This window comes from Erpetoichthys calabaricus, chromosome 6 (assembly GCF_900747795.2).
Source record: "Erpetoichthys calabaricus chromosome 6, fErpCal1.3, whole genome shotgun sequence".
NCBI classification, from domain to species: Eukaryota; Metazoa; Chordata; class Cladistia; order Polypteriformes; family Polypteridae; genus Erpetoichthys; species Erpetoichthys calabaricus.
In genome coordinates, this window is record NC_041399.2 from 214,767,965 (window position 1) to 214,785,699 (window position 17,735).

Consider the following 17,735-nt stretch of genomic DNA (forward strand, 5'->3'; position numbering starts at 1 on the left):
AGGACTTCTTGGGGTTTCCAGAAAGCTAGAAGAGTGCTTGAACCTTAAAGTCTTGCCTCATTTGTTAATGACAGTGATGATGGTTCTTAATTCTGCTGTTGACTTTGCATGGTTGAAATAATATTCTGCTGTATTTTATTAAATATATTAGTACACCATTTGGTTCAGAATATTTTTCTTCTTGTTTTCCTCCTCTAAACCATAGGTGCGTCTTATGGAGCGATAAATACAGTATATAGTTTTGGGTTATGTAACATGCCGCAATTACAAAAGAACTCATTCCCAGGGAGAAAACGCCCCCTGCTGGATACAGTAGCGTAGTCGTCACAATAGCCGTAAACCTCCTTTCAGTTATGCTTGTGAGTTTCTCCTGCCTCTCCCCTAAAGTGTAGGCTATTGGAAGTCCAGACCTTTGTATCTGCTGTATAACACTGTTATTCGTGTCTCGGGGAGAAGTACATTTAAGCTCCATAGATGTTGATCGGGCAGTTCTGTCTGGTTTAGAATCTGGAAGAGTGTAAAGCCCTTTTCTTATATTTTTGTAAGTTTAAACCAATCTTCCTGCTGTCCTTCAGTTTCAGAGGAATTTAAGACGTCTGTGGAGAGTGGACTGTCGCCCCAGGACCCATCTTCCAAGCCCACCTTGATTTTGCCGCCATCTAAAAAGGCTCTGTCTTATACCGGTGACCACCAAGAGACTCCAGTGAAACAGTCGCTGTTCCTCAAACAGCCCCCTGCTCTTCCTCCAAAACCTCTCTCCAGGATCCCAAACCATATCGCTGGTAAGCGCGGCCTCTAAGCTGCTCCCCGTTTTCTTTTTTTGCCTTACGGGATGGGATGGTGTACGTGCCATCCGAGAAGAGGGTAGGATTTTTTCCAGCATTTTCTAGATTTCTTTCCTCCTGTCATGTCATTGTTGAGAATTGTCCGAAAGGTGCTCTAAAGGTTTGAATGAGTGTGTGCTTCTATAGTGAATGCTAGTGGCTACTAATAAGCAGTCCAGCTCTGTTTATAGAGTGTTAATTATCCTAAACTAATTAGTGAGTGCACATTTAAACCTTGGACACATACTGTATACACTTTATTGCCAAAGGTATTGGGACGCCTGCCTTCACACACACATGAACTTTAATGGCATCCCCTTCTTAATGTGGAGTCGGCCCACCCTTTTGCAGCTCTAACAGCTTCATCTCTTCTGGGATGGCTTTCCGTAAGGTGAAGGTGTCGATGGGAATTTGTGACCAGGAGAGCATTTGTGAGGTCAGGCACTGATGTTGGACAAGAAGATCTGGCTCGCTCGCAGTCTCTGCTCTCAAATTCATTTCAAAGGTGTTCTGTCGGGTTGAGATTAGAGCAGCCACACCAAACTCGCTCCTCCATTGATTTATAGACCTTGCTTTGTGCCTGATGTGCAGTCCTGTTGCCATCCCCAAAACCCTTGCCACAAAATTGTCCAAAATGGCTTTGTATGCTGAAGCATCAACAGTTCCTTTCACTGGAACTAAGGGGCCAAGCCCAACCCCCACATCATAATGCCCCCCTCCACCAAATTTTACACTTGGGCACAGTGCAGTCAGGCGAGTCCCGTTCTCTTTGCCAGACTCGTCACTCCAGAGGACACGTCTGCACTGCTCTCGACTCCCGTGGCGGGCGGTGGGCTTTACACCACTGTATCCGACTCTTTGCATTGCACTTGGTGATGTCAGGCTTGGCTGCAGCTGCTCGGCCATGGAGACCCATTCATTCCATGAAGCTCTCTCTCTACGCTGCACTGTTCTTGAGCTTTTGATGGTCTGTAGCTTTGACTCTGCAGAAAGGTGGCGACTTCTGCCCACCTCAGCATACACTGTCCCTGCTCTGTGGCCTTCCACTTGATGGCTGAGTTGCTGTAGTTATAACACCACTGACAGCTGACCATGGGAATATTTAGTACTGAGGAAATGTCACGAATGGCACAGGTGGCATCCTACTATGGTACCAGGCTTGAATCCACCGAGCTCCTGAGAGCGACCCATTCTGCCACAAATGTTTGTAGAAGCCGTCTGCATGCCGAGGGGCTGATGTTACACACCTGTGGCCATGGAAGTGCTTGGAACACCTGAATTCAATGATTTGGAGGGGGGTCACCAATACTTTTGGCAATAGAGTGTACCTTGACAATATTTTAACGCTATGGAAATTTCCAGAGACCAGAAGCTGGGTAATACTAAGCTGCTGTATCTGATGGGGCCGATCCAAGTAACTCTGGGCTGGTAAGCCTAACATGCATCACAAAGAACTTACTAAGGACGTGATCGAGCATCACATGGCATGAACGGGTGTGTTAGTGAGCACGCAGCATGGGTTTCTGACGCGTTTAACTAATATGGCGGAATTCTTAGAGGAAGCAACAAAAGAAGACAATCAAAGGGGAGCGGATGAGATTATCGATCGGGATTTCCATAAAGCTTTTGATAACAAGGAAGTGGGCATTTAGGACTCCGTGCATAGAATTGGTTTGAACACCGAGAGCACAGAGTTACAGGGCGTTGAAAAATTAAATGAAAAAGACCCAGAAGATGAGATGTTGTTGGAAATCAAACCAAAATCCAGTACCAGAAATCTTTCGGCAAAAACAGTACACCACACTAAAAGTCAAAGCACTAAGTCAAAGAGAGACGCAACTTTTTTTTTTTTTTATGAAATGGACCAGGCGCTACACAAAGTCAAAAAAAAACTAGCCAAGGTCAAAACTGAGAATGAAAAATGTAGAAATCAGGGGCAAGAGCAAAAGTTTCGCAAAATGGGAAATCAAAAGTAAAGGTCTTGAGCATCACAATTGAAGATAGATGTGCTATCCGCAACCTCGGATGCAAAATGACCATCTAGACAACCTTTTAATTTCTCGCCAACTGGCCCCTCAAAAGTTGTGACTTTGCAGGCCACGCATCATGACAACACAGTCATGAGGTCACAGGAGACGGGTGTGTGGCGCTCCTGATATCCCTGCAGAAGAATGGAGGTCCAAGCCTTTAGAGTCCTGGTGCTTCCTGTTTGTGAGATGTGGACGCTCTCCATTGACCTGAGACGAAGACTGGACTTCTTCATGTGTGTCTCTTCAGAGAATCCTTGGGTCCTGCTGGTTTGACTTTGTGTTGCTCACGGAGTCCTGAATGAGGCACATGACCTGCATTGTGAGGGAGTGTCAGTTACGGCACTACGGCCATGTGGCGTGATTACCCAAGGGTGATCCTCATTGTTGGGGACCCGAGTGGCTGGACCAGGCCAAGGGGACGCCCACGTAATACATGGCTATAGCAGATAGAGGGTCATTACCGGAAGGTGGGACTGGACCACATGTCTGCCCTGTGGAGGGGGTTGCCAACCAGGATCCTGAGCTGTTTCGTTGTGTGGTGGATGTGCCAACCTTCTGTACCAGTGCCTGCTCCCCAAACTGACCTGACCTGACCTAAGGAAAAATAGCAAAATGCTACTAAATTAGAAGTTCCTCCATCTTGAAGTCAGAATTAGAACCCTTGAGTTTAAACACCCCAGAATAGACATATAATTAGCCAGAATGGCGGAGTGGTGGCTTTGAGGCTAGGGATCTACACTGGCAATCAGAAGGTTGCCAGTTTGAATCCCGTAAAATGCCAAAAGGGACTCTGCTCTGTTGAGTCCTTGAGCAAGGCCCTTAACCTGCAATTGCTAAGCGCTTTAAGTAGTGAGAAAAGCGCTATTTAAATGCAAAGAATTATTATTATTATTATTATTATTCAGGATAAAGCATAATAAATTAATAAAAAAATACCGTTTAAAGACTGCTGTTGTTACGATTGGTAAGTCAAAAACAAACAATGAACACGGCAAAGAGTATCCGCCGTCTCGGATAACCAGAAAGTTCATGTGATGCTGACTCTCAGATCATCGCAGTGGTGACGTCTCGCACCACACACCTCCGGTCGACCACGCACACCAACATTGTAGCAGCGGAAACAAAATGGCGGTGCCCAGATCTGTGATAAAGTTGTTTCATTTTCGTTTTTTACTGACCTTGCCGTTTTGTTTTTTCTTTTTATTTCCTGTTCTGATTTGGGTTTTGAGTCACAGAGAATCCACTTTATGTCCCCGAAGTGGACTTTAAGATGCTAAAATATTGTTGCGCTGTTTCTTACGCCATCTTTGTTTTCATGAACACCTTGTTGTCGTAGCATTACCAAGGTAACGATGTGGATGTGCACGGCATGTGACGTCTTGGATGCGATGGGAATAAAGGTCAGTGCTGACGTGTTGTGGCTGTCCGAGATTTTGGATAAACTCTAATAGAAAACTGTCATTGCAAAGACTCTTGTTAAAGCTGTCCTGGTATAGAACTTTAGGCCATGTTTGTCGACTTTGATTCTGTATTATGTCTTGACGGCTGATTCTCTGATTTCCAGGCTACCAACTTCGCTTTTTTTTTTTTTCTTTCTTAACTAACGTCTCGTCTCCTGATCACTTCGGCTGTGTGGCGGATGGCCAGGATGCCCCTTTGACAACGGGTCTGGGGGAACAGCCATGGGATGCACACTACGTCCCCTGGAACGCGTGGTGGCAGCCCTCATGGGTTACATTGGGGTCACAGGCGTGGGTCTTCAGGGCTCAGCCCTGTTGGGCTCCGTGGCCACCACTGAGAGGAGCTGCATGGCTTAACGAGCCCATGTGGTCTGGAATGTAGCCACACCTGGAAATGTGGCCGGAATTAATTTAATTATTAATAAAGTATCTATCATATAGTGCCTTTAACATCTATCTATCTATCTATCTATCTATCTATCTATCTATCTATCTATCTATCTATCTATCTATCTATCTATCTATCTATCTATCTATCATATAGTGCCTTTCACATCTATCTATCTATCTATCTATCTATCTATCTATCTATCTATCTATCTATCTATCTATCTATCTATCTATCTATGTATCATATAGTGCCTTTCACATCTATCTATCTATCTATCTATCTATCTATCTATCTATCTATCTATCTATCTATCTATCTATCTATCTATCTATCATATAGTGCCTTTCACATCTATCTATTTATCTATCATATAGTGCCTTTCAGATCGATCTATCTATCTATCATATAGTGCCTTTCACATCTATCTATCTATCTATCTATCTATCTATCTATCTATCTATCTATCTATCTATCTATCTATCTATCTATCTATCTATCTATCATATAGTGCCTTTCACATCTATCTATCTATCTATCTATCTATCTATCTATCTATCTATCTATCTATCTATCTATCTATCTATCTATCTATCTATCTATCTATCTATCTATCTATTTATCATATAGTGCCTTTCACATCTATCTATCTATTTATGTATCATATAGTGCCTTTCAGATCGATCTATCTATCTATCATATAGTGCCTTTCACATCTATCTATCTATCTATATATCATATAGTGCCTTTCACATCTATCATATAGTGCCTTTCACATCTATCTATCTATCTATCTATCTATCTATCTATCTATCTATCTATCTATCTATCTATCTATCTATCTATCTATGATATAGTGCCTTTCACATCTATCTATCTATCTATCTATCTATCTATCTATCTATCTATCTATCTATCTATCTATCTATCTATCTATCATATAGTGCCTTTCACATCTATCTATCTATCTATCTATCTATCTATCTATCTATCTATCTATCTATCTATCTATCTATCTATCTATCTATCTATCTATCTATCTATCTATCTATCTATCTATCTATGTATCATATAGTGCCTTTCACATCTATCTATCTATCTATCTATCTATCTATCTATCTATCTATCTATCTATCTATCTATCTATCTATCTATCTATCTATGATATAGTGCCTTTCACATCTATCTATCTATCTATCTATCTATCTATCTATCTATCTATCTATCTATCTATCTATCTATCTATCTATCTATCTATCTATCTATCTATCTATCTATCTATCATATAGTGCCTTTCACATCTATCTATCTATCTATCTATCTATCTATCTATCTATCTATCTATCTATCTATCTATCTATCTATCTATCTATCTATCTATCTATCTATCATATAGTGCCTTTCACATCTATCTATCTTTCTATCTATCACCTGAAGCACTTCCGGGTGGGCTATAAGAAGAGCCTGTAGCCATTACTTGAGGCACCGGAGTCAGAAGAAGGAGGAGGACGAGGTCAAAGCTGCCAGGGAGGATTGGAGGAAGAAGAGTGAATTCTTGGGTGTTTTCTTTTCTGTGTCTTTTGGGGACTGTGTAGGGCCCGTGTGACACTGGGCAGACGTGCCCCACTAGTGAAGAATGCAAAAACAAATATTTTGTTCATTTTCCCCTGTGCCTCCGTTGTCAGTCTGTGTCGGGTCGGCACCAACCAAGCTCTTATTCCACAACTGTTAGCAACTCGTTGGTAGAAGAAGAATCTCTGAGCCAATATGGGATCTCAAAAAATATCACAATGTCCTGGAATTTTAAAACAAAAGCCTTTACTAAAAAAATGTCTGGCTGTTCCCTTTTAGTCACCGTCACAGTCCTCTCCTTGAGGTATCACCCGCCTGTAAAGGTGCGTCTCCCATTCCTGTTAACGTTTCCTGTACTCCTCTTTTGTTACCATCTCCAGAGCCTCCTTTATTTATTCCTGAATTTTTTTCCCCTGGTGGCAAATCTTCTCTTCAGTCTCAATTTTTAATTTCAGAGACAATAAGAAGTCACAGGGAGTGAGATCTGGTGAATACGGGGAAACACGAAACAACAACCACGTCATTTTTGGTCAAAAATCCTTCAGCTGATAACACGGTGTGGGCAGAGGTGCGTCGTTACGGCGTAAAATCTACTTTCATACCCGCCATTTCTGTGATCATTTGTGTTTTCCCTGATGCTTTCCAATTAGACGTGTCAGCAGTTCAGTGTAAGGTCACTGATTCACAGGCTGTCCACGGAGAACAAACTACTTATGAACAAGTCCATCAGTGTCGAAAAGTGCGATCGTCATTGTCTCTTGAAAATCTGTCATGGTGACTTGGAGAAACACAATAATTCAAGTCTTTTGCACGAATTAACGACAGAAATAACAAACTCGATCGACTCAATGGACCAATTAACCACAATTTGTTGTACAGGTGGCCATTTGCCTGACGCACCTCCATCAGTGGCCATGAGGTCAGCTGCAGGGTCATCCACTGGTGTCACCGTTCACCGATGTTCAAACTGTAGGGCAGTTGTAGCGGTTGTGACCACATTGCTTCACCACGTTTATATTGATATGTTAATTATGGATTGCACGTTGACCCCAAACTGCCTTCTGACCCCTTCTGGCGGCGCTCCACAAGAAACAATCTCATTCCTGGCTTCGGAGACCTCACGCCTTTCCCCTCCTGCCTATTCGCGCTTTTTTTTTAAGTGGATATCTGCGTCTGTTTCCATGGCAACGGACCCCTTACCTCACAAAGGTCCTCCCTAGTGACATATAACCAACCCGCCCATCTTACACCATGCAGGAGGTGTGCTGAGACGGAGACGGCGTTCACATCGAGAGACAAACAGCAAACCAGCCAATAAGTTTATGTGACAGTGTTGCAATGCGACACCTAGTGGCATATTTCAAAACTGCACCCTACTCCAGTGTTTTGGACCAATTCTGGGAATTTTTGGGTTCCCTTTCGTGAATATAAATGGAGGAACTGAATCAGTTTCCTCCAGACCTCCATAGGGGAAAAACAGACCCGAAATAACACAGAATAAAGTCAGGAAAAGGTAAAAAAAATAACAGGTTGGACTTTTGTAGAAGTCCATGGAAAGGACAAGAGGAACAAAGTAAGAGATACGCAGTTTGTGTTTCTTTTTCATAACAGAATGGCTGGCACGTTCTACTCGTTTTATTTAATTTGCCACCAATGAATAAAAGAAATAACAACTTTAGTGGCTCACGTGAAATGACAGCTCGTCCGCTGGCTGCCGCTCTGTCGTCTCGGATTTGCTCTCGCCTCGCTTTCTCTTTGCCGCCGTCCTATTTGATCGCATTTCAGTTTTCTACCAAATATTGACGTAGGTGCAGGAATGTTTTGCCAGCAGCAATCGGCTCTTCATCCGCTTTGAAACAAATCTCATTTGCATTGCGGCTCCCACTCGCTTCTTTAGTTCGACTGATTTATAAAGACACCCGCAGGCCCGTTACTTCTGAATAGCCCACGGCGGCAGGCGCTTGTGCCAGTTTGTGTGTTTTTGAAATTTTATTCAAGAAGCTCTGTAATTTTAGACAAGGACTCGAGCTTCAGCCCTGTGTAATTTGTTTCTATCGACTTCACATTGAGTTCAGATCAAGGGTCCGGCGATTTGTGCTGCCTTGTCACACTGTAAAAAATAACGCGTTAAAAGTACTTAAAAAAAAATAAGGCAACAAATTACAAGCAATATTTTTGAGTAGATTTAATATACTGCACTATTGAGTAAACTTAATTTATTAATGTACTCAAATTTACCTAAAAGAAATGAGTTTGATTAAATATAAGTAGTGGCAAAAATGGTTTATTTTACTCCGATTTTCATTTGAATTACAGTACTAAAAAAAAGAGTAATAATGCAACGCTGGACAGTAACGACTGTATAACAAATACATGTTAAAATTCCATATATCTTTATTTATTTGAACATACACAGACAGTCACAACAACGGAGTTGTATTTTCAAAGGAAAATTAAATCAAATGTCTGAGAATAATTTTTACTGAATTACTGACATTCAAATGTCAATGAAAATTTTCTTTTCTTTATTTAAACTTTCTTCAAAAAGTATATCTCAATCAAATAATGTCCCAGGAATGAGTGCTAAACGGGAAGGAAACGTAGAGAGTGAAATCCTGACGCAGATGGTGCTCTTCAAACATGTACTGCTTTTACGCCAACATATCCGCTTAAATCATCCATCCATTTTCCAACCCGCTGAATCCGAACACAGGGTCACGGGGGTCTGCTGGAGCCAATCCCAGCCAACACAGGGCACAAGGCAGGAACCAATCCCGGGCAGGGTGCCAACCCACCGCAGGACACCCACCCACACACCAAGCACACACTAGGGCCAATTTAGAATCGCCAATCCACCTAACCTGCATGTCTTTGGACTGTGGGAGGAAACCGGAGCACCCGGAGGAAATCCACGCAGACACGGGGAGAACATGCAAACTCCATGCAGGGAGGACCCGGGATGCGAAACCGGGTCTCCTAACTGCGAGGCAGCAGTGCTACCACTGCACCACCGTGCCGCCCACCAGAAAGATATTCAGATGCTTATTTGTAGTAATAAGATGCATTACTACACATACTTGTGATGCGCCATCTGTTAGAATGACTAATACAATGCATATGTCTCTGTTATATGCCATTTGGTACTGGATTTCATAAAAGTAGTGTTAATGTTTGTAAAGCACGATCTGTTAAAATGACAGAGACATTGCTACTGGATAGATACACAGAAACTTATTTGTAGTAATTTAATGCATGACTACATAGGTTTGTGATGTGGTGTCTGTTGAAATGACAAATGCAATGGATATCTCTCTTTTATATGCAATTTGGTATAGGGTTTGTAAAAACAGTATTAAGGTCTGTGATGACCATCTATTGGAATGAAGAATGTAAAGGACTTGTGTCTGCTATAGGCCATTTGGTACTGGATTCACAAAAGCTTAATTAACTTTTGTGATGCACCATCGGTTCAAATTAAAAATGCAATACGTTTTTGTTACTACAGATGTTTGTGATGCATCATCTGTTGGAATGATAGAGACATGGCAACTGGACAGACACATACACACACAGAGACTTGTAAAAATAAAATGCATTATTACATGTTTGTGATGTGCCATCTGGTGGAATAACAAATGCAATGTATTTAATTGCTACAAATGTTTGTGATGCACCATCTGTTGGAATGACAAATGCATGGCAATTAAACGGGTACACAGATACATAGACACAGAAACACTTATTTGCAGTACTAAAATGCATTCCTACAGATGTTTGTGATGCACCCGTTGGAATGACAAATGCATGGCAATTGGACTGATATCCATGTACCCAGATACACAGACCTGTATCATTTAATTCAGGTGGATTTAGGACAAATGAATTATTTAACGTTTCTTTTTGATTGTGGTTTTTAGTGCCATTTTGGTTTAAGCGCCCACCCATGTTGGCTTTTGGTATTTGACCTTAGCTTATCCCTTTACAAGTATATTTATTTATTTGACTTCAGCTTCTATCCAAAGTGACTTACAAGATTTGAGATGCCACTGGTTACATTTCTTTTTGTTTTTTCCAATTGGAGCACAGGCAGGTGAAGTGACTTGCTCAGGGTCACACAGTGTCAGTGGTCCCTAGACCCCGACTGCACTGGTCCTATGTGCTTTATTCCTAACCGTCAGTTCCAGTCAGACAGTACAAGATGAACAGGAACCAACAAGGTGTGGACACTTTTTCTATGGTGTCGTTTCTCGTGACTGAAGACAGAGAGATATATTTAGTTAGTAAAAAATCTTTTATTCAAACACACCAGGCAAAGGTAAAGTGACAGAGAAGCGCAGTCCTAGGACACCGCCCTTCATCTGCCCCCCGGTCAGGGTATCCCAAAGTTTTTATAGAGCTTTGTCTTGTGATTTTAATTACACAAGTACTGCAAAACAACAACAACGGTTAGTTCCTTAAAACAATATATAAAAGCTAAGCTTTTTCTTATATCTCTAACTAAGCATTTTCTTACTGTCTCCAATATTAGCCAAAGACAAATGTTACGTACCCCCTGCGACCTTGTGACTTCTTCACCCTGTCTCATTTTACTTTGAGGAAGTTAACCTAGAAAACAGTTTGAATCATATAGAAACTGATTTTGTTGAGCCCTTGCACAATATATTTTTGTCAGTTCATAGCCAGGGCTTGCAAGCATTGCTGAAATGAAAGTTTTTAGTCACCAAATACACAGAGTACAAGGTGCTCAGGAGAACATCTTTCTTCTACACTCCCCCCTTTTGAACAGACAAAAATATAGGTTAGATAGGAGCAGAACGGGAAAGAATAGGAGAAGGGGAAGGAGTAGAAATAGAGGTGGAAGAGAATTGGAGCATTCGCTCCTCGTGTAACATATAAGCCTTAGCCATGGAAGCAGTGAAATATTTGGACACAGTAGAAAAGGAGGATGAAAGAGTAGAAACATTCATTATTTTAAAAGAAATCTGTTGTGAATCAGGAGAAAGGGTAGGAGAAAGCTGGCAAGTTTTAGTAGCATGGGAATTATTAGTAACCTTAATTTGAAAAAGTCCTAGTGGATCAGAACCACTTGCGTATGCAGCTAAAACATAAGTTCCTGAATCATGCAAAGAGGGATCTTTTAAAGTAATAATCAAAGGGTTACAATGGTTCTCAGCACAGTCATGAGGGGCGTGTCCTTTTATAATAGAAAATCGAGTCTTTAGGCCATACTGTGTGGCCTGCCAGGGTTCATAACCCCAGTCGTGTGGTCCTGTATTTGCAAATACATCACCCCAGAAGGCACATTCAGAGTCAGATGAATCAAAACTTGAATCAGAGTCATAATAAGGGTAGCTCACACAGACATATTTTGTCAAACTCTTCCCATTGTTCTTGTTTGCCACTACAGGGGACAATTACACAAAAGTCAACCTGGAATGAGGCAGTCTTCCCCACCTGGAAAGTCAATGTCACTTGTAAAATGGATAATGGAAGGAAAAACAGTAAGAGTGTAATCAAAATGAGTATGAATGTTAGGGATGCCATCTTTTGCAGTGTGAAGCGTGAATCCAGGCGGGCAATCCTTCAACTTTCACAGCGTGTGGCATGGACAGAAGAACTTGGAACGGTCCTCTCCACCTAGGCTGATGCCAGTGTTTCCTCCGAGTGTCTCGAACCAGGATCCAGGTGCCCAAGGGAATTGGTGAATCTTTAGAAGGTGGGCTGGTCCTCCAGGCCTGATTAACCTGCTGATGGACTTCCTTCAACGAGGTTCGGAGACCTGCAAGACTAGAGAGAAGATCATTGTCCACAGTATGCAAACTCACATTACCTACAACCATGCCAACGGGCATGGGACGTCCGGTCAGAATTTCAAACGGCGATAGTCCCAATTGTCGGTGTGTCCGTCCTCTCAATCCCATTAAAGCCAAGGGTAGTGCATCCGGCCATGATAAATTAGTTTGTTCACAAATTTTTGCGAGCTTAGCTTTTAAGGTGCCATTGCATCCACTTTGGGGATGGTATTTACAATAATGGTGCACATTGATTTGGAGCCAGGTAGTTAATTCATTTATAATGGAATTCACAAAGTGAGTGCCATTATCTGTTTGTAACTTTTGAGGGATACCCCATCTTGGAATAATCTCTTTAATTAGTGCTTTAGCTACTGTTTTGGCATCGTTGTGTTTTGAAGGGAAAGCCTCTACCCATCAGGAGAACACATCAACAATTACTAGACAATAACGGTAACCTTTAGACGGTGTTAGTTCAATGAAATCCATTTGGAGATGTTCAAACGGACCCATTGGGTTAGGGGTAACGGCAGGACTTACCTGGGTGCCCTTTCCTACATTAAACTTCTGACATAATGCACAGCGTCTGTAAAATTGCTCTGCATATGTAGAGAAACCTACAGCTTCCCAATGTTTTTCAACATCTCGAACCATGGCATCTCTACCTGCGTGATCGAGACCATGGGCTATTTTTGCCATTCCTGGGAAAGAGGCTTTTGGGAGAAAAGGTTTGTTAGTGTGTTTATGAGTCCAGACTCCATTAGAAAGGGACCCTTCTTTGGACCATTTTCTTTTTTCGATGTCCGTGGCTGCACTCTGTAAAGAAATAATTTGATTATCAGGGTCCTGGTCATTTCTCTGTTGGAATAAAGAAATTGGTGTGTTATTATATGCAGCCTTTTTAGCAAAGTGGTCAGCTAATTCATTTCCTTTGCTAACAGGATCCTGTTTTCCTGTGTGGGCTTAACATTTAACAATTGCTAGCTTCGATGGTTTGGTTATAGCTTCTAAAAGGGATTTGATCAATTTCTGATGTTGAATGGGTTTGCCAGTACTGGTCTTAAATCCCCTTAGTTTCCATAGTGCTCCATGATCATGGCAGACTCCAAAAGCATACCTGGAATCCGTATAAATTGTTACGATCTTTCCTTCGGACAGCTGACACGCTCGAGTGAGTGCTATGAGTTCAGCTGCTTGTGCACTTAAGCTTGATGGATTTCGATTTGCTTCCAGCAGGCAGTCCCCTTGGACCACTGCGTAACTGGTCGAGGGTGCTCCGTTTTCTAATCTTAAAGAGCATCCATCCACAAAAATTATTTCTCCAATTTCGAAGGGTGTTTCCTGTAGGTCTACTCTAGGTTTTACAACCTTTGCTATTTCATCATGACAATTATGTGGCTCACCTTCATTTTCGGTTGGAAGGAGGGTGGCAGGATTTAAAGTAGAGCATCTTTCTATTGTAACATTTGACAAAGTACAGTGTACATTCTGATAGTGTATTGCCCTAGCAGTGGTGAGATGCGAGGTTTTAGCCTGTATTAATATGGAATGTACAGCATGAGGTACTTGTACTGTAAGGGGGCTCATGAGAACTACATCCGTGCTTGCTAATACAGCTTCTGTTGTTGCAGCCACAGCACGAAGGCACGGAGGAAGCGCTGCGGCTACTGGATCCAGTTTTTTAGAAAAATAGGCCACCAGTCTCTGTTTATCCCCATGCAGCTGCGTTAATACTGCATTCATGAATCCCTGCTTTTCGTCCACGAACAAAGTGAATGGACGAGAATGATCAGGTAAACCAAGCGCAGGCGCAGAAAGAAGAGCAGTTTTTTAAGTCACGGAGAGCCTTCTCAGCCTGTTCATTCCATTGGACCTGGCCCGAAAGAGGAACGCCAGGAGTATTAGCCAATTGTTGCAACGGCTGTGCTCTTTCAGTAAAATTTAAAACCCACTGTCTGCAGTAGCCTAGAATGCCCAATACAGACATGACCTGCTGTTTTGTGACAGGTCTGGGAAGATTTTGAATGGTGTTAATGCGATCGCTAGAGAGAGCTCTTGTTCCACAAGTGATGTCATGACCTAGGTACTTTACAGTTGTTTGAATTAACTGCAGCTTAGCTTTAGAAACTTTATGGCCATTGTCCCCCAGATACAACAATAACTTCTGGGTATCTCGTGCACAGTCCTCTTTATTATTGCTACGTAGCATTATATCATCTACATACTGTATTAATATACTACCTCTGTCTGGCCAAAAGCCTTCTAAATTTTGAGCAAGGGCTTGTCCATATACACAAGGGGCTTCAGTGTATCCCTGAGGCATGACGGTCCATGTCCAGCGGCGGTTTTGAAAAGTAAAAGCAAACCAAAATTGAGAATCAGGGTGTACAGGGATGGAAAAGAAAGCATTGGCTAAATCAATCACTGAAAAATAACGAGCAGAGGGAGGGATTGTAGAAAGAATAGTGGAAGGGTTAGGGACGATAGGAGCCCTAGGGAAGACGGCAGAATTGACTTGTCGCAAATCTTGTACAAAACGCCATGAACCATCAGCCTTTTTTACAGGTAAAATAGGGGAATTAACTGGAGAGTATTTAATTGGAATAGTGGCACCGCGTTTTACGAGATCAGAATGTATGGTGGAAATGCCAGCCTCTGCTTCGGGAGACAGAGGATACTGGGCACGGTGCGGGCAGAAGGAGGATTTTGGGTAGATCACCAGAGGCTCACAATGGGCTATCCTTCCATAATCATTCTTTCCCTGTGACCACAGTGAATCAGGGAGCATAGATAACCAAGAAGGGGAAGTGGTTTGCAATGAAAAAGCAAAAGAGGAAAGACGGCATAAAGCACGATTTACTAAAAAATAAGTTTGAAGCACCACTTTAGTTATCAAATGGTCTGAAGTATCAAAAATACCTGGAGCAACAGGTAACCAATCTGTTCTATTAAGACATTGTTCTACCCATGGTCCTATTTCCACCCATTTAACAGTGCGTGATTTGGCTAAGGAAATATGAGGCACTGAGCCGCCTAGATAGAAAATATTCTGTGAGCATGTGAGATGGACAGACACAGCTGCCTTTTGTGGATGAAATAAAAATACAGGGGATGTGAAGGGTTTCAGGGCAAGTACCTGAAGTAAGGAAAGATTCTAGCCAGGGGGTGTCTACTTCTGCAGGAAAATATTGGGCAGTGCAATGTAAGGTGTCAGGGACTTGGAGATGGGGAAACAAGCAGGAAGGGAAGGAGTGTAAGGCTTTAAGAAGGATAATGGTGTGTGGGGAAATATTTAAAGTCCATGCTGCAAAGGAGGGTTTAGGATGGGGGGTGATTTGACACAACAACTTGGGGGTTGAACAGAAAAAGCCTTTTTCAGTCATAGAAATAGAGAGAGAAAGTTTTGTCATGAGATCCCTTCCTAAAAGGTTAACTGGACAGAGTTGATTTAAAAAGAAATCGGTGTGTTAAAATGGAACCACTGGAATGCAGCTGAACTCGAAGAGGCTTTGAAACCAGTAAAACATGTGGTTGTCCGGAAGCAGTAAGCACAGTAACAGTCTCGTTCGAGGCAGGGACTTCCTTCAGCGAAAGGGTTGAGTGCGTGGCTCCTGTGTCCACGAGGAAAACAGTTTCAGTGCCATTCACCATTAAAGTCAATAATGCAATTGCGGTGGAAGTGTCCCATTTCACCACACCCGAAACAAGCATAAGGTGGAGCGTTTGGATCTGGACGGGGAGGCAACTGAGTGGGTGATCCACTTGGATTAGGTAACATATATCCGCGACCTCGTCCACGTCCACGCCCTTGTCCCCGGAAAAATCCTCCACGTCCACGACTTCTGCCGGGAGTGGCCCCACCAGTGTAATAGTTCATCTGTGCTGCAATCAGCTTTTTGTCTGGGTGTCTGACTCTTTCTGCTTTCTCTGTCGTTCAGCATGCGCTGCGTGACGTTTTACTTCCTCAAACGCGGCAGCCTCCCATCCAATACAGGAGGTGCGTACTTTATTTTGAATGTCACTTCGCAGATCAGACACGAAAAGGGGAACTGCAGCTTTACTGCAATCGTCTGGATCTTCAAGGCCAGAGTGTGTTGCCATTAGTTCCTGAATTCGATGTGCCCATTCGTCTACTGTCTCGTCCTTCTTTTTCTGTTTGGCAGCCAAGATAAGAGACCAGTCTGTGCCTTTCTTATACTTGTCCTTAATATTATTTTTAACACGTTCCCATTGCGTAATAAAGGGACCTTCATCCCGGCCCCGAGGCAACGCCTTGTTCCACTGCCACGGGTTTCCGTTATGCTGTCCATGATTTACAGTTGCCCATGTGGTGAGAAGCTTTCTCCGCAGCACCTGAGTCCATTCTGCGGCATTGGGCTCATACATATCATACAGCTGCGGCTATAGTTCTATGAATTTGTTTTTTTTTTTTTTTTTTAACCCACCGATGACTTTGGGATCAGGCAATTCGGACACAACGTCCTTCAGCTCTTGAATGTCCCAGTTACGATGTATCATTACAGTAGCGGGGTTATTGGCTCCTGCAGGTTGCATTCAATCATGTCGGGGGGGTTTGGGATCTCAATCAGGGGGCATTCGAATAAGGGGCCTGGGGGTTTGGGGGACTTTAAGGGGGATTGAAAGGTGGTGTTTTGATTAGGGGGCTGATGGAATGGGGTTTGACTTCTAGTGCGTTGTGAAATGGAGGTTCTAGGATCGTGGTAAGCCACCCGCCGCACCCATTACGTTACTTTTGTCATCCCCCGGATCAGTGTGTAATGAGGGATCATAATGATATTCTTCAAAGAAACCAGACCCCGAGGGATCATCTTTTAATTCTGGTGCGGTGGGCGCTGGAGGAGAAGGTGGGGGCTGTGGATGTGGATAGTGTAGGAAAGGTGGGGGAGCAAGTACGGGATATAACGGGTCTTTCTTCTTCCGCTTCTCATTCGACTGTGGTCCCAAATCTGCTTGCACTTTCTGTGATGCTATAAATAACTATTCTTTTTCCTTTCTGGTTTTAACTTTCCACGGCCAATAATTCATTTCTGTACTGCCTTATAATAAATACAGGCTTTAATAACCAACTGCCATCTGTCATACATAATACGGACCTTTGTTACAACATCCTCGTACATTTCTACATAATATTTTTCTAATTTCCTGTTTCTCACTCATCTACCCCCACTGTGCTTATTCCACGTCCTACATGCCCTTTTTTTTTTTTAAATCTAACCCTGACTTCTTTTCAATGAGCTTCTAGGGGACCCATTTTTACGTGGCGTCTGCTGATCCTCCGAAAATAATCCTTCCAACATAAATTATTTCGGGCCCTCAGAGCATCGACTAGCAGGCTTACTGTTATAAGTTCCCATTATGTCCCCTTGTTCTTCCTGAGTCCTGTATTAATTTTCCAACTATGTACTGATTCGTCTAATCCCTTGTACGTATGAATTAGCGAGGTATTAAGTGTGCCACTCACTGTTCCCTCACCTTCCCTTCTTTTAGTCCCAAGGGGAGACACTAGCTATCGGTCCTGTCCCAGTTCCCAGGAGAACACGGTATTTCCCTATTTGTATGTAGATTTATTTATTCCGTCCTAACAGTAAACCTGCAAGATCTGTGCTCTTTTCTATTTATATTTCCATTCACCCCATTACACGTTCCGT

At 42.6% G+C, this 17,735-nt stretch overlaps 1 protein-coding gene across 7 annotated transcripts in view; it reads left to right on the forward strand.

Moving 5' to 3' along the window:
• The window catches only part of LOC114644571 (phosphatase and actin regulator 1-like), a 269,029-nt gene that overhangs the window by 189,876 nt on the left and 61,418 nt on the right, over positions 1–17,735 (forward strand). For 4 of the 7 annotated variants that reach the window (XM_051928983.1, XM_051928986.1, XM_051928982.1 and 1 more), the window contains one exon: positions 576–782. The exons of the other annotated variants lie outside the window; for them this stretch is intronic. In XM_051928983.1, coding sequence (XP_051784943.1) covers positions 576–782 — 207 coding nt within the window. The remainder of the gene's footprint in view (positions 1–575; positions 783–17,735) is intronic. 7 annotated transcript variants of the gene reach the window in all.